The 16,117-nt window shown below is 45.1% G+C and overlaps 1 protein-coding gene across 1 annotated transcript in view; it reads left to right on the forward strand.

Annotated features, from left to right (window-relative positions):
* NCOR2 (nuclear receptor corepressor 2) overlaps positions 1–16,117 on the forward strand; it is a 207,759-nt gene that overhangs the window by 71,544 nt on the left and 120,098 nt on the right. Inside the window, 8 exon segments of the mRNA XM_032229003.1 lie at positions 658–714; positions 4,390–4,455; positions 8,600–8,780; positions 11,059–11,111; positions 11,114–11,147; positions 12,472–12,473; positions 13,856–14,034; positions 15,971–16,025. Coding sequence (XP_032084894.1) covers positions 658–714; positions 4,390–4,455; positions 8,600–8,780; positions 11,059–11,111; positions 11,114–11,147; positions 12,472–12,473; positions 13,856–14,034; positions 15,971–16,025 — 627 coding nt within the window.

The raw sequence follows: 16,117 nt of genomic DNA on the forward strand, positions 1-16,117 counted from the left end.
GCCAGGATGTAAAAAAGATGTTGAGACTCTAGAAAGAGTGCAGAGAAGAACAACAAGATGATTAGGGGACTGGAGGCTAAAACATATGAAGAACAGTGGCAAGGACTGGTATGTCTAGTCTTATGAAAAGAAGGACTAGGGGTGACATGATAGCAATGTTCTGATATCTCAGGGGTTGCCACAAAGAAGAGGGCATCAAGCTATTCTCCAAAGCACCTGAGGGTAGAATAAGAAGCAATGGATGGAAACTAATCAAGGAGAGAAGCAACCTGGAATTAAGGAAATTAAATTTCTTGACAGTTAGAACAATTAACCAGTGGAACAACTTGCCTACAGAAGTTGTGAATCCTCCAACACTGGTTTTAAGAAGAGGTTGGATAACCATTTGTCTGAAGTGCTATAGGGTTTCCTGCCTAAGCAGGAGGTTGGACTAGGTCCCTTCCAACTCTGTTATTCTATATTATCCTAAAAAAGGCAAAAGGGTGCAATCAAGGCAGTGATGTTATTTGGATATTTGACCAGATTTGGATGTTGAGGGACATCACTCCTGGTTCTCTCCACCTGGAGACTTCCAAGCAGTCATCTTCTGAACTCCAGTATGCCCCCACGCTCTCCCCTTGCCCTCTTTCACCATTTGAATGTTCTTATCTCTTTCAGCCTCTGTACAACCAGCCTTCGGACACGAGGCAATACCATGAAAACATTAAAATGTAAGTAGCCAGAGATATCTCCCATCTCGGTACTTCATGACCTTTAGCTTTCAAAGGTCCAGCTGGGGTCAGTGGCTCAGCATGTCAAAAATTGAAATGTTTTACAATAGTTCCCCCTTTGTCTGTCCATCGGTATCCATCCATCTATCTATCCATCCATTTATCTATATGTCTATCTATCTGTATTGCTGACAGTCAATCCATCCATTTATTTCATTATTTCTATCCATCTATCCATTTATCTATATCTACTTCCATTTATCCCTTTATTTCTCTCACCATTTCTGTATATCCATTTCTCTCTCTCTCTCTGTATCCATCCATCCGCCGTCCGTCCGTCCATCCATCCTCCATCCACCATCCATCCATCCCCCTTTCTCTCCCTCCCTCCATCTCCATCTGCTTATCTAATTCTATCATCTATCTATATCTCTATACCTACAAATCTATATCTACCTATATATCTATATCTATATCCATCTATTCATCCATCTTTCTATATTCTATATATTGTCTGTCTACCTGTCTATCTCTCTATCTACCCATTTATCCCCTTATCTATTTCTATCCGTCTATTCATTTATCTCTCTCTCTCTATCTTCATTTATCTCTTTATTTTTCTCTATTTCTTTCTGTCTATCCATTTATATGGTATGTGTGTGTGTGTCTGTCTGTCTGTCTGTCTGTCTGTCTATCTATCTATCTATCTATCTATCTATCTATCTATCTATCTATCTATCTATCTATCTATCCGCTTCTAATTCTTTCCATCTCTAGATCTAGATATAGATACATATCTATATCTCTATATCCATCCACCCATTCATCCATCTTTCTATATTGTAGATATTCTATGTCTGTCTAAGCATCTATATTCATACATTTATCCCCTTATCTATTTCTATCCATCCATTCATTTATCTATCTCCATCCGTCCGTTGTCTGTCTGTCTGTCTGTCCGTCTGTCCATCCATCCATCCATCCATCCATCTATATTCTATATGTTGTCTCTCCTGTCTGTCCGTCTGTCCATCCATCCATCCATCCCCATCCATATTCTATATGTTGTCTCTCCTGTCTGTCCGTCTGTCCGTCCATCATCCATCCATCCATCCATCCATCCATCCATCCATCTATCTATATTCTATATGTTGTCTCTCCTGTCCATCTGTCCGTCCATCCATCCATCCAATCTCTCTCCTCTCTGTTCTTTTTGTGTGTGTGTTTAAGCCGGGGCAGAAGGCAGGTATTCATCCGTCGGCAGGAACTTGAGTTTTTTAACCCCCTACCTTGTGGCTTCAAAGCTTCCAATTTTCCTTCTCTTGGCCTGGCATCCCCTGCTAGAGATGTTTTCTGCCAGGAAGCCGGGCCAGTTCCCTGCCTGATTTTCCCTGAGGGCTGCTTGCAAACACGGCGTGCCTCCTTCCTCCGAGCATGTGTGTTTTTTTTCTAGCGTCTCAGTTGCAGCAGCCAACCTGTGTTTGCCTCAGCAGTGCCCCTGGGAACAAGGCACGTGATGCCTGCAGGAGCTGGCCTGGCTTAACCTCTCCACAAACAGCTTCCTACGTCTCCGATGAGCTGCACATTTGCACGGAGAACCCCGTGCTCTGTGGCACCCTTGAGGTTCTCACGGGCCATTCTCAGGAGATTTGCAGAGGGAGCTGCAGGGTTTGAAAAGGAGAGAGAGACGAAAGAGCATCCAGAAGTTTTTTGTGGGGAGGGGGAGGCAAGACAGATGCTGGGGTTCCCGGCAGTTAGCAATGCTCCCTGATTTTTTTTGCTGACTTTCCAAATGCTGAGGAGTTTGTCTGACGATTGCACAAAATGTCAGATTCAGCTGCCTTGCCCCCCCCCAAAAAAAACCCCAAAAACCCATCTAAAGCAGTGTTTCTCAACCTTGGCCACTTGAAGATGTCTGGACTTCAACTCCCAGAATTCCCCAGCCAGCTTGTTACAACACGGGTGGACTGCAACTCCCAGAATTCCCCAATCAACTTTCTATAAGACAGGTGGACTTCAACTCCCAGAATTCCCCAGTCAACTTTCTATAAGACAGATGGACTTCAACTCCCAGAATTCCCCAGTCAACTTTCTATAAGACAGATGGACTTCAATTCCCAGAATTCCCCAGTCAACTTTCTATAAGACAGGTGGACTTCAACTCCCAGAACCACGATTCCCGATTCCTAAATTTAAAACTTAACCTTCGTTGTCATGAGTTTGAAAAGACCCCAAATGTCCCCTTTCCAGGGTTTTAAGCTTTAGGTGGTGGGTGTTTTGATCCGGTCATAAAACTAGAAACATGGAAGTAGGCTTCTATAGGCATGGGATTCATCTGTAAAAAAATCAGGTTTAATTTTGAGCTGATTGGAAGGTTTTCTTTTTTTTAAATGAGCCACTGCAACACTAGTTTGAAAGCAATTCGTGCTTTTAAATTTCAATACCAGCTTTATTCCATTATTGTTCTGCATCTCAGCACAATTGAGAGGGATTTTTTTTCCTGCTTTTTACCTTTATTTGTAAAGTTGGCTGCCGATGCTACTTATTAAGAGCTATTTTGTACTGAAAAGAAGGTAGCTGCCACCTGCCGAATGCTGCCTTAGAAATTAAATTTGGTTTCTTTTTTTTTACAGCTGAGTCTTTTTTTCCCCAGCCAAAAGGAAATCAGCTTCTCAGTTTTCTTTTCAGAACCCATTAGCGTCTGCCTCTTGATTCAAGAAGCTGGTTTATTTTATTTATTTCCTTTCAAAAAGAGCAAATGGGATGTTCCTGTTTTTACAAATGCAGATGTTTTCAATCCAGGGTGCCCAAGTAGCAGGTTGGGTGTTTTTTTCCATCGCAAACTTATGTTGCTTTTCCTGCCAAGGGGAAAAAACGATGGTAAATTGTGTTTTCAGGGATCTTTGTTCCCGAATTGGCCATGTTCATGCCTTATATTGGGCCATAAACAATGTTATCTATGAAAAATGACAACAATAGAAGCTTTGCGGGTTGTTGTGTGAATGAAACAGCAAGATTGGAAGTGGTTGAGCTAAACTGGTTGCGTGAATACAACCAAGAGTATTGTGAACCTAATCAGAGTTTTATCAGGGACTCCCCAAAAGCCATGTGAATTCTGGTTCTACCTTGGGATGAAAGCTACCTGGGTGACTTTGGGCCAATCACCAGGAGACTGGGAGTTCTAGTCCCTCCTTAGACATGAAAGCCGGTTGGGTGACGTTGGGCCAATCAGCAGGAGACTGGGAGTTTTATTCCCGCCTTAGGCATGAAAGCCATCTGGGTAGCGTTGGGCCAATCACCAGGAGGCAGTGAGTTCTTAGTCCCTTAGATATGAAAGCCAGCTGGGTGACGTTGGGCCAATCACCAGGAGACTGGGAGTTCTAGTCCTGCCTTAGGCATGAAAGCCTGCTTGGTGACTCTGGGCCAATCCCTGCCTCTTAGCCCAATCCACCTTGCAGGGTTGTTGTTGCAGGAAAATAGAAGGAGGAAGGAGCAGGTATGCTCAGAGTCTTGAGGTTAAAATAATAAAACAGGGATAAAAATGAATAAAAACAAAAACATAAATGAAAGGCCCAGAGTTGATGGCACAACAGCGCATTTCATTACTGCTAGCAATTCAGGGTGTGGAGGAAAAGGGGCTCTACCTCGTTCCCAACTGTAGTTTTCGTCTCTTTTGCAGAAACCAGCAATGCGGAAGAAGCTGATATTATACTTCAAGAGGAGGAATCATGCTCGTAAACAGTGGGTGAGAAATTTTTTGCTTCCTTTTGTGATGCCCCCCAAACGGGGTTCGGTAGTCTTACCATCCTGAGGGATTGCAGGAGACTGCAAGAAATCTGTTCTGGGGCAGAGATACAGGACAATAAGGAAACTTGTCAAGGAGAAAGATACAACCTAGAATTAAGGAGGGACGCGGTGGCTCAGCGGCGAAGACACTGAGCTTCTCGATCAGAAAGGTTTGCAGTTCGATGTTTCGAATCCCTAGTGCGGTAACAGAGTGAGCTCCTGTGACTTGTCCCAGCTTCTGCCAACCTAGCAGTTCGAAAGCACGTAAAATGTGAGTAGAAAAATAGGAACCACCTTTGGTGGGAAGGGAACAGCGTTCTGTGCGCCTTTGGCATTGAGTCATGCCAGCCACATAACCATGGAGACATCTTTGGACAGCGCTGGCTCTTCGGCTTAGAAACGGAGATGAGCACCACCCCCTAGAGCTGGGAAACGACTAGCATGAATGTGCTGGGGAACCTTTGCCTTTTAATTAAGGAGAAATTTCCTGACAGTGAGGACAATTAACCAGCGGCATGACTTGCCTCCAGAAGCTGTGGGGCTCCAACATTGGAGGTTTTTAAGAAAAGATTGGACAACCATTGGTTTGAAATGGGATTTGGTCTTCTATTTGAGCAGGGCGTTGGATTAGAAGTCATTTACAGATCCAAAGTCATTTACAGATTAACAAGGTTGGAAGAGACCTTATATAGTGGGGCAAAAAAAGTATTTAGTCAGCCACCAATTGTGCAAGTTCTTCCACTTAAAAGATGAGAGAGGCCTGTAATTGACCATAGGTAGACCTCAACTATGAGAGACAAAATGAGAAAACAAATCCAGACAATCACATTGTCTGATTGGAAATAATTTCTTTGCAAATTATGGTGGAAAATACTATAGGTCATCTAGTCCTACCCCCCAAGCAGGAAACCCTACACCATTTCTGACAGATGGCACCGTGATGAAGCTCCCACACTTCTGAAGGCAAACTTCTGTTCCATGGGTAGATGGCCTCACTATCAGGAAATTCCTCCTTATTTCCAGATTGAATCTCTCCTTGTTCATTTTCTGTTTTCCATTCTTCCTTGTCTGGCTTTCGGGTGCTTTGGAAAATAGCTTGACCCCCTCCTCTCTGTGGTAGCCCCTCAAATATTGGAAGACTGCTATCCTGTCTCTCCTGGTCCTTCCAACTCTTTTATTCTGTATTCTATTCTGGACAAGAAGTATTGGATGGAAACTAACCAAGGAGAGATCCAATCTAGAATCGAGGAAATTTTTCCTGACAATGGGACCTTTAATCAGTGGAATGGCTTGCCTTCAGAAGTTTGTGGGTGCTGAAGGTTTTTAAAAAGAGAGTGGACAACCAGAATGGTATAAGGTCTCCTGCTTGAGCAGTGGGTTGGACTAGAAGACCTCCAAGGTCCCTGCCAACTTTGTCATTCTATATTCTGTAAATGCACTTCCTTTTACGAAAGGCCCGAGATGACATCCTTCGTTTTTTTTCCGACTCTTCTCTCTTGGTCTCCTAAGTCTCTCTCTTCAGGGTAGGGTTGTCTCTTAAGTCAGCCATGCTGCTTTTAATGCTTTCAATCCTTTGGGCCTCCATCTCCAAATAGACACGCCTTGAGTTTTGGAGACACATTTATAGAAAATCCTCCTTCCTGTCCCTTCAGGTTGCGGATGTTTTATTTATTTACTGAGGACGTGAACCGAAGAACCGTAAAGCAAATGGCACCGCTCCATATCTCCATCTTTCCACTTTGCTTTCCTTGGTGTGCGCTTTGCGCTGTATTGTGTGAATTTTAATGGCCTTGTTTTTTAAGATTGGAAAACCAATAGCTTCATCGGCTATCGGTTTTCCAGCCTTGGCTGCACGCCAAGTCTCCCTGGGAAATCTTGCTTCTTGCAAAAGGAAGTGAGGAGAATCTCAGCCGGCTAATGCAGAATTCCAATTCTTGGGGAACTAGGTAAAGGTAAAGGTTCCCCTCGCACATACATGCTAATTGTTCCTGACTCTAGGGGGTGGTGCTCATCTCCATTTCAAAGCTGAAGAGCCAGCGCTGTCCGAAGAGATCTCCGTGGTCATGTGGGCGGCATGACCCAATGCCAGAGGTGCAAGGAATGCTATTACCTTCGCACCAAAGGTGGTTCCTATTTTTCTATTTGCATTTTTAAGTGCTTTCAAACTGCTAGGTTGGCAGAAGCTAGGACAAGTAACAGGAGGTCACTCTGTTACGCGGCGCTAGGAATTCGAACCGCTGAACTGCTGATCTTTCTGATCGACAAGTTCAGCATTTTAGCCACTGAGCCACCACGTCCACCCTAAAACTGTGATTTATTGAGTCAATCATAAGGGCGGGGAGGTTCATGCCAAGCCACACATCATGGGTTCACACAATAACAATCCTCCCCCCCACACACAACTGAGATCAAAGGGTGAACTTGCAGGTTGAATTAATCCAAAAGTTTGTGGTTCTCCACTAGAAATTTCAAACGTTGGTATGGAAATCATTTTATCGATGGTTAGAGAATAAATATAAGAATTAGAAATAAAAGTAGAGGAGTAAAATATAGAAAATGTATTATATATATTTTATATATATAGTTAAATATTAAGAAGAGGATTATTATAGTATTAGACACTTATTGGTATTAAACTAAGAGTAGATTAAATAATAAATATGACTGTAAATTTTAACTGTTATTGCACAGAACATTTGTACCCAGATGACAGACTGTTTAATGGAAAATGGATTGTTTGTATTTAAAATAAAACCCTTTGGGAAAAAAATGGAGACTGAGTGGAGCAAGTGGCCAGTTTTAAGTTTTTGAGTGTTCTCATAAAAAGAGGAGCTGACCTGGGGCAACTCACATTGCAGCCCTGGTCAAAAGGGCCCAGCTTATACTACCTGAAATGTCTCAGGAAACAACAATTGAATGAAAAACCGCTTTTAACTCTACTGCTGCACCATAGAGAATATTTTAACTCACTACGCCTGTGTCTGGTTTGCCAATTGTACAGGAGCAGATGGCACAGCGCTCCGGAGGGTCAACATCATCGCCCAGGGGACCATGGGTTGCCCTCTCCCCTGTTTGGAAGAGCTTTATAGCTCCCACTGCCTTAAGGAAGTTCAAAACATCCTTAAATGTTCTGACCCCCTCCTCCATCCAGTAGCGAATGCCGAGACAAGCTTAAATGAGAATGTCCTTTAATAACAAGTTCAGACTCTCGGTGGCTGAAAGCCAAGTAAACAAACTGATAAGGACCTTGGCAGCAAGGCCCACAAACTTTGACAGCAATTCAGACAAACTCTGGCAGCAATCTAGCCTGCCATCTAGCTTTAGTCAAAGCGCTGACTTCTGCAAGAAGGGCATGGCACAAGCAGTCCCTTTATAGTCTGGAGAGGAGCCTAATGACCATTTGCTGAGCGTAATTACCTCCTGTAATTACATAGCTGTTCTTGATGCTGAGTAACCCTTCGACGGCGTGCATCCCAGAACAACTCACAGTTGGTTTCTGGATCACTCTTCCTTGTCTCCTCCCCACTGATCCAAGGCTCAGGCGCCACCTGGTGGCCAACCAGTGTCTCTGCCCTGCTTGGAGTTGGAACCCTGTCCAGGGTCCTCCACATCCTCCAGGGCCGACTCAGGGCTCCTCGCTGTCGGAGTCTGGTGGCAGCTCCAACGGCTCCTGCTGGGCCACAACACTTAAAGATCCATCTCATCCTGGGCACCCTTTTTTTTTAACTATTACCATCTGGCAGACGGTACAGGGTAATAAAAACAAGGCCAAATAGGCTGAAAAACAGCTTCTATCCCAGGGCAGTAACTAAATTGAATTCTACTGTATAGTGCAATATAAATGCAATATCAGGGGTTTTCAATTCAATTGTATAGAATATGAGGGATGTGTGTTTGTGTTTTATTTTTTGTGTATAATGTACAATGAAGATGTCATTTAATTTCGTTGTATAAGATCAAATGACAGTAAAGAAACAAACTAAACTAAACTAAATGTGTAAATTCGACCTGAAAACCCCTAGATGACAGGTTCAAAATGGATTTGGGGTGTGGGAGCCCCCCTTTTACAACTTCTCCCTATTTCTCTTTCCCTGCCTCTTCAGGAGCAGAAGTTCTGCCAACGGTATGACCAGCTAATGGAAGCTTGGGAGAAGAAGGTGGAACGCATTGAAAACAACCCACGCCGTAGAGCCAAAGAGAGCAGAGTCCGCGAATATTATGAGAAACAGTTCCCCGAGATCAGAAAGCAGAGAGAACTTCAGGAACGAATGCAAAGGTCAGCTGGTGCTCCATTTATGGTCTCTGAGGTAGGACAAGTGGTGGGCAGGAGATTTAGATTCCAGAGGTCATTTCCTCCTTCCCTAAAAGGAAACCTTTGGTCCTGCCCTGGGATCAAAATCCAGCCTTCCACTCCAGTCTAGTTTGCAGTCCTCTCTTCTGCCCACCAGGAGCTTTGATGAAAAGAGAAGATGGGACCATCTCAAACCATCTCAGTGACTTTACATAATACTGTGATACTACTACTATTTCTTCTTCTTCTTCTTCTTTTCTTCTTCTTCTTCTTCTTTCTTCTTCTTCTTTTTCTTCTTCTTCCTCCTCTTCTTCTTCTTCCTCCTCTTCTTCTCCTTCTCCTCCTCCTCCTCCTCTTCCTTCCTTCTCTCTCCTCCTCCTCTCTCCTGCTTCTTCTTTTGCTTTTTCTTCTGCGTCCTTCTGCTTCTCCTCTTCCTCTCCTCCTCCTCCCTTCTACCTTCTATGCACCTTTGGGACATCCTCCGGTAATATTTTGGAGCATGTAGCTAAGAACCCACAGGCCACCCAAACACGCATGTGGTGCCAAAGATCAAAACATTCAGGCAAAGTCACGCTCAGCAAAACCTTTCTTGGCAGGGCAGATCAAACTGAATTCCTAAAACAGTGATGGCTAACCTTTTAATCGTCACGTGCCAAAAGCGTGTGTGCAGACCTGCACCCATAATGCAATGTGCGTGCAACACCCTCTCTGCGCCCTATTTTGGGCCTAGTAGGCCCCTCTGTAGCCTCCTGGGACCAAAAACGGCCTGTGAGGGGACATGCTGCACCCCATAGTGCCCCGTTTTGGGCCTAGTAGGCCTTCCTGCAGCCTCCTGGGAGTAAAAATGGGCTGCAGGGGAGAGGCACTACCCCTGCACCAGCGCATGCTGCACGTATCCCACATGCACCGCTCCCCCACGCATGTGCGGCAGAGACTCAAAAATCAGCTGGCCGGCAAGAGGCGGTGAAGCTGAACTGGGGTGACGGCTTGCATGCCTGCAGAGAGAACATACGTTTGCCAGAACAAAGGTCTGCCTTTGACTCATTAGATCAGGGATGTCCAAACTTGTGGACTTTAAGACTTGTGGACTTCAACTCCCAGAATTCCCCAGCCAGCTATGGTACTATGCTGGCTGGAGAATTCTGGGAGTTGAAGTACACACGTTACGCTGGCTGGAGAATTCTGGGAGTTGGAGTCCACAAGTTACGCTGGCTGGAGAATTCTGGGAGTTGAAGTCCACAAGTCTTAAAGTTATGCGGCGGAGAATTCGGGAGTTGAAGTCCACAAGACTTAAATTATGCTGGCTGGAGAATTCTGGGAGTTGAAGTCCACAAGACTTAAATTATGCTGGCGGGAATTCTGGGAGTTGAAGTCCACAAGTCTTAAAGTTATGCTGGCTGGAGAATTCTGGGAGTTGAAGTCCACAAGTTATGCTGGCTGGAGAATTCTGGGAGTTGAAGTCCACAAGTTATGCTGGCTGGAGAATTCTGGGAGTTGAAGTCCACAAGTTATGCTGGCTGGAGAATTCTGGGAGTTGAAGTCCACAAGTTACGCTGGCTGGAGAATTCTGGGAGTTGAAGTCCACAAGTCTTAAAGTTATGCTGGGCTGGAGAATTCTGGGAGTTGAAATCCACAAGACTTAAAATTATGCTGGCTGGAGAATTCTGGGAGTTGAAGTCCACAAGACTTAAAGTTATGCTGGCTGGGGAATTCTGGGAGTTGAAGTCCACAAGTCTTAAAGTTATGGCTGGAGAATTCTGGGAGTTGAAGTCCACAAGACTTAAAGTTATGCTGGCTGGGGAATTCTGGGAGTTGAAGTCCACAAGTCTTAAAGTTATGCTGGCTGGAGAATTCTGGGAGTTGAAGTCCACAAGACTTAAAGTTATGCTGGGGAATTCTGGAATTGAAGTCCACAAGTCTTAAAGTTATGCTGGCTGGAGATCTGGGAGTTGAAGTCCACAAGACTTAAAGTTATGCTGGCTGGAGAATTCTGGGAGTTGAAGTCCACAAGTCTTAAAGTTATGCTGGCTGGGGAATTCTGGGAGTTGAAGTCCACAAGTCTTAAAAGTCCCCAAGTTTGGACACCCTGTGTTAGGTCCTGCTCCCACACACCTTCTTCTGGTCTACTCTTCCCCACACCCTCTGCCTTTCTCAGCACGCACGATATCTCTTCCTCTTTTTGGCCTCCGAGGTTGTCATTTGGCGGCCATGACCAGTGAGAAGAAGGAGAAGGTCCCCCTTTCAGCATTTCTCTCTGTCGTTTCTCAGCAGGGGGACAACGAGGCAGTGGATTCTCCATGTCGGCAGCGCGCAGCGAACATGAGGTGTTTCGGAGATCATCGACGGGCTCTCGGAAAGAGGTGAGGCTGGGCCAGCCTTCCCTGTGGTTGGAGTCCTCTCGTCACCTCCTCCCTTCCTCTGGGGAAGACTTGGCTCTGCCACAGATCTGGAGATGGGAAGTGGGTGTTCAGGCTATGCCAAATTGCATTCACTTTAGCCCCACTGATCCTGCTGGTGCTGAGGGAAGCTGATCTCTGGACGGGTTGCAATAGAGTCTCTCCTGCACTGTCCTTGGAGCGTTCTTATCTCCTGCTTTGGAGACCTTATAGCAATAGTGCTTAGACTTATAGACTGCTTCACAGTGCTTTACAGTCCTCTCTAAGCAGTTTTACAGAGTCGGTCTTTTGCCCCAACAAATTTGGTCTTCATTTTACCTACTTCAGAAGGGGGAAGGCTGAGTCAATCTTGAGCTAGTCAGGATTGAACTCCTGCCAGCGGGGAGAGTTAGGAAGGAAAGAAGGAAGGAAGGACTAGCAATAGTACTTAGACTTCACTGTACTTTACAGTCAAATGCTTTACAGAGTCAGCCTCTTGCCCCCAACAATCTGGGTCCTCATTTTACCCACCTTAGAAGGAGATAGGCTCAGTCAACCTTGAGCCAGTGAGGATTGAATTCCTGGCAGTGGGCAGAGTTAGGAAAGAAGGAAGGAAGGAAGGAAGGAAGGAAGGAAAGAAGGAAGGAAGGAAGGAAGGAAAGGAAAGGAAGGAAGAAAGGAAAGGAAGGAAGGAAAGGAAAGGGAAGGAGGGGGAATATCAATGGTCCTTATCATATCCCACTTTACAGTGCTTTACAGTCCCCTCTAAGTGGTTTACAGAGTCAGCCTCTTGCCCACAACCAATCTGGGTCCTCATTTTACTCACCTTGGAAGAATTGGTGGAAGGATGAGTCAACCTGAGCTGGTCAGGATTGAACTCCTGTCAGTCAGCAGAATTAGCTGCAATAAGCATTCTAACCACTACACCCATGAAGGAAGGAAGGAAAGAAGGAACGGAGAGCAATAGCAATAGACTTATCTACTACCTCTTAGTGCTTTACGACCCTCTCTAAGCATCGTCAGCCTTGCCCCCACAATCTGGATCCCATTTTACCCATCTTGGAAGGAGGGAAGGCTGAGTCAGTCAGAGTGAAGGAAGGAAGGAAGGAAGGAAGGGAGAGCAATAGCAATAGACTATATACTACTTTTTAGTGCTTTACGGCCCTCTCTAAGCAGTTACAGAGTCAGCCTCTTGCCCCCAACAATCTGGGTCCTCATTTTGCCCACCTCGGAAGGACAGAAGGCTAAGTCAATCTTGAGTCTTGTGAGATTCAAACTGCCGAAACTGCAGTCATTCGGCAGTCAGCAGAAGTCACCTGCAGTACCCCATTCAGCCACTATGCCACTGTGGCTCACCACCAACCACCAACCAGGAGCATTCGATGGCCACTCAACCCTCGATTGTACCTTGGAAAGTACACCCAAAGAAGAAATAAAAAAAAAAAAAAAAGTCCTCCCCTTCATTGCCAATTGGCCTTTGTAAGAGGAGACCTGAAGCCAGCGGATTCTCCCGACCTAGGGAAAACGCAGGTGGAGCTACGTTCTCCAACGTTTCTTGTTTCAGTGTGGTTGGCACAATCAACATTTGGCCGGATCAAGGCAAAACCCTGTCAAATCCAACCGCATTTGTTCTTTCATGGGTAGCCAGATCTATCCAGGAAGTCCACCAGCAGGAAAAAGCTCTGTGATCCTCTCCTTTGCCACGGTCCTCAGTTCTCCGAGGAAATAAGCTCGTGGTCCTCTCCTTTGCCACGGTCCTCAGTTCTCTGAGGGGATTTCCTCAATGTCTGGGGTTCCATTACTTACATCTTTACAGATAAACATCGAAGAATTAACCATGATCATGATTCTATCCCGCTAGACTGCATAAACAGGGATAGAATCAAGATCACGTGAAGTGTTAATACCACTTTATAATGCCTTGGTAAGGCCACACTTGGAATACTGCATTCAGTTTTGGTCGCCATGATGTAGAAAAGATGCTGAGACTCTAGAAAGAGTGCAGAGAAGAGCAACAAAGATGATTAGGGGACTGGAGACTAAACATATGAAGAACAGTTGCAGGAACTGGGTATGTCTAGTTTAAGAGAGAAGAAGGACTAAGGGAGACATCATAACAGTGTTCCAATATCTCAGGGGTTGCCACAAAGAAAAGGGAGTCAAACTATTTTCCAAGGCACCTGAGGGTAGAACAAGAACAATGGGTGGAAACTAATCAAGGAGAGAAGCAATCTAGAACTAAGGAGAAATTTCCTTGGACAGTTAGAACAATTTATCAATGGAACAGCTTGCCTCCAGAAGTTGTGAATGCTCCAACATGGAAGTTTTTAAGAAGATGTTAGATAGCCATTTGTCTGAAAGAGTATAGGGTTTCCTGCCTAAACGGGGGGTTGGACTAAAAGACCTCCAAGGTCCCCTCCAAGGTCCCTTCCCTGCTATTGTATTGTAAGGCATTTAATTTTGTTGTACGAGGTGCAATGACAATAAAGTAAACTAATAACTAACTAACTAACTCACTAACTCACTAACTAACTAACTAACTAGAGACTTAATAGCAGATGGACAAAGTCCTCCTTTTGCAATCCCATTGACCACGTTTTCTGGTTTGTCGTCTTCTGAAAGTCTCAGGTTGGGGTCCCCCCGCTCCTTTTATTCTGCTTCCTCCCAAGGCCCTGTCCTCTTTTCCTTCCCAGAATCTGGAGAAACAGATGCGCCAGCTTGCTGTCATCCCGCCGATGCTGTATGATGCGGAGCAGCAGCGCATCAAGTTCATCAACATGAACGGGCTGATGGACGATCCCATGAAGGTCTACAAGGACCGGCAGGTGATGAATATGTGGAGTGAGCAGGAGAAGGAGACCTTCCGAGAGAAGTGAGTGGAGTCAATGCCTCGGCTGACCTTGAGGGGGCAAGCTAAGAGGGGGGAAGGTCTTCGAGGAGGAGGGGGGGGATGACATCTGGGGCAACCTCACATCCCTTCCTGGTTTGGAAGTCATCAGAATGGTCACTAAGTGAATGGTTGTTAGTCAAGGACTATCTGCATTAGAAGTTATTTCATGCTACGTATACACAGGAGGTTCAGATTAATGGCGTGTAAAGGGACCTTGGAGGTCATCTAGTCCAACACCCCCCCCTCCCCCCCAGCAGACCCTACCTACATCATTTCTGACAGATGGCAGTCCAGTCTCTTCTGGAAAGTCTCAAGTGATGAAGCTCCCACAATTTCCAAAGGCAATTTCTGTTCCATGGGTTGATTGTTCTCACTGTCAGAAAATTCCTCCTTATTTCCAGGTTGAATCTCTCCTTGTGCAGCTTCCATCCATTAATTCTTGTCTGGGCTTCAGGTGCTTTGGAAAACAGGTTGAGCCCCTCCTCTCTGTGGCAGCCCTCAAATATTGGAAGATGCTCTCCTGTCTCCCCTGGACCTTCTCTTCACTAGACTAGCCAGGCCCAGTTCCTGCAACTGTTCATTGTATGTTTGAGCCTCCAGTCCCTCATCATCCTGGTGCACTTTTTCTAGAGTCTCAACATCTTTTTATAGTGTGGGGACTAAAACTATATGCAATCTATTCTAGATGTGGCCTTACTAAGGCTTTATAGTGTATTAATACTGTCTTAACTCTCTTCACCCCCATGTGCATGGCCCATCATGAGAAATTTGGGGAAGTTTTTCCTCTGATTGGGTAGATCCCTGGAGATTATTATATAGGTACTCCTCAATTTACAACAGTTTATTTAGTGACCATTCCAAGTTAGAACGGCAGTGAAGAAAGTGACTTAGAAACATTTTTCACAGTTACGATCTTTGTAGCAAAGATCGTGCAATGGAAATTCACATGCTTGGCAACTGGTTCATACTTACGACGGTTGCCATGTCCTGGGGGGGTCATGCAATCCCTCCCCTTTTGCTACCTTCCAGCAAGCAAAATCAAGCAGGAAGCCGGATTCACTTAACAATTTGTCCCCCAGGGTGATTCACTTAACAAGAAAGGTTGTAAAATTGGGCAAAACTCACTTAATGAATGACTCACTTAACAACAGGAGTTTTGGACTCAGATGTGGTCATCACATACCACAATTGTCTCTGTAGAATACCGGTAGTCCTCACTTGGCAACCATTGGACGTTACAATGGACCTCCCAAAAGCTGCTTGCGACCCAGTTCTGGAGTTCTGACAGCTCCCCACATGGTCACATGACTCCCTGGCCATTATGGCCACTTGCACTCATCCACGGTCCCAATTTCTAAAATTTTTTGCCGTTTCATAGCTTTTCTGCTGGATTCGGACAAAAAACAGCCACCATGGATTCACTAATGACCATTTTCACTTAGTGACCACAGCATTCACTTGATGACCACCACAAAAAAACCTCATAAAATCAGGTCCAGTCCTATTGGTGACTCTAAACTGCAAGCATCCTTACAGTGGAAATTCTGGCCTCCATTATGGGCATAAGCTGAGGACCACCTTCCCAGCCCAGCTGTTGCTTCTGATCATGTAACAACTCCATAATCCCTTGTGGGGTGGAGTCTGGGCAACTGAATGGAGCTAGCAGAGTCTTTTAATCGCCAGATGCCTTTCTTGTCACCAATGCTGAGTTTTGTTCAGCTGATATATTTCAGTGTGCCCAGAGTGAGAAATATCTGCCTCTACCCAGGATCAAACTCACGGCCTCCTGATTGTGAGGTGACAGGTCCACCTCTAGGCCACCGCACCACTCCCTAGCTCTTACTTCTGATGGTTATGTAGAACGAAGTTGTCTTCATGGTGAGTTTCTTAATCGTTCCTTTGGTTCTCCTACTTGCAGGTTCATGCAACACCCAAAGAATTTCGGTCTTATCGCCTCCTTCCTGGATAGGAAAGTAAGTGGATATATTTTTTACTTCTTTCTCACAATGCCCTTTTGAGCAAAGAATAAGCTGGACCTTCTGTGAAGAAGTTTTTGGATTTTTTT

This window comes from Thamnophis elegans, chromosome 13, assembly GCF_009769535.1.
Source record: "Thamnophis elegans isolate rThaEle1 chromosome 13, rThaEle1.pri, whole genome shotgun sequence".
Classification (NCBI taxonomy): Eukaryota; Metazoa; Chordata; class Lepidosauria; order Squamata; family Colubridae; genus Thamnophis; species Thamnophis elegans.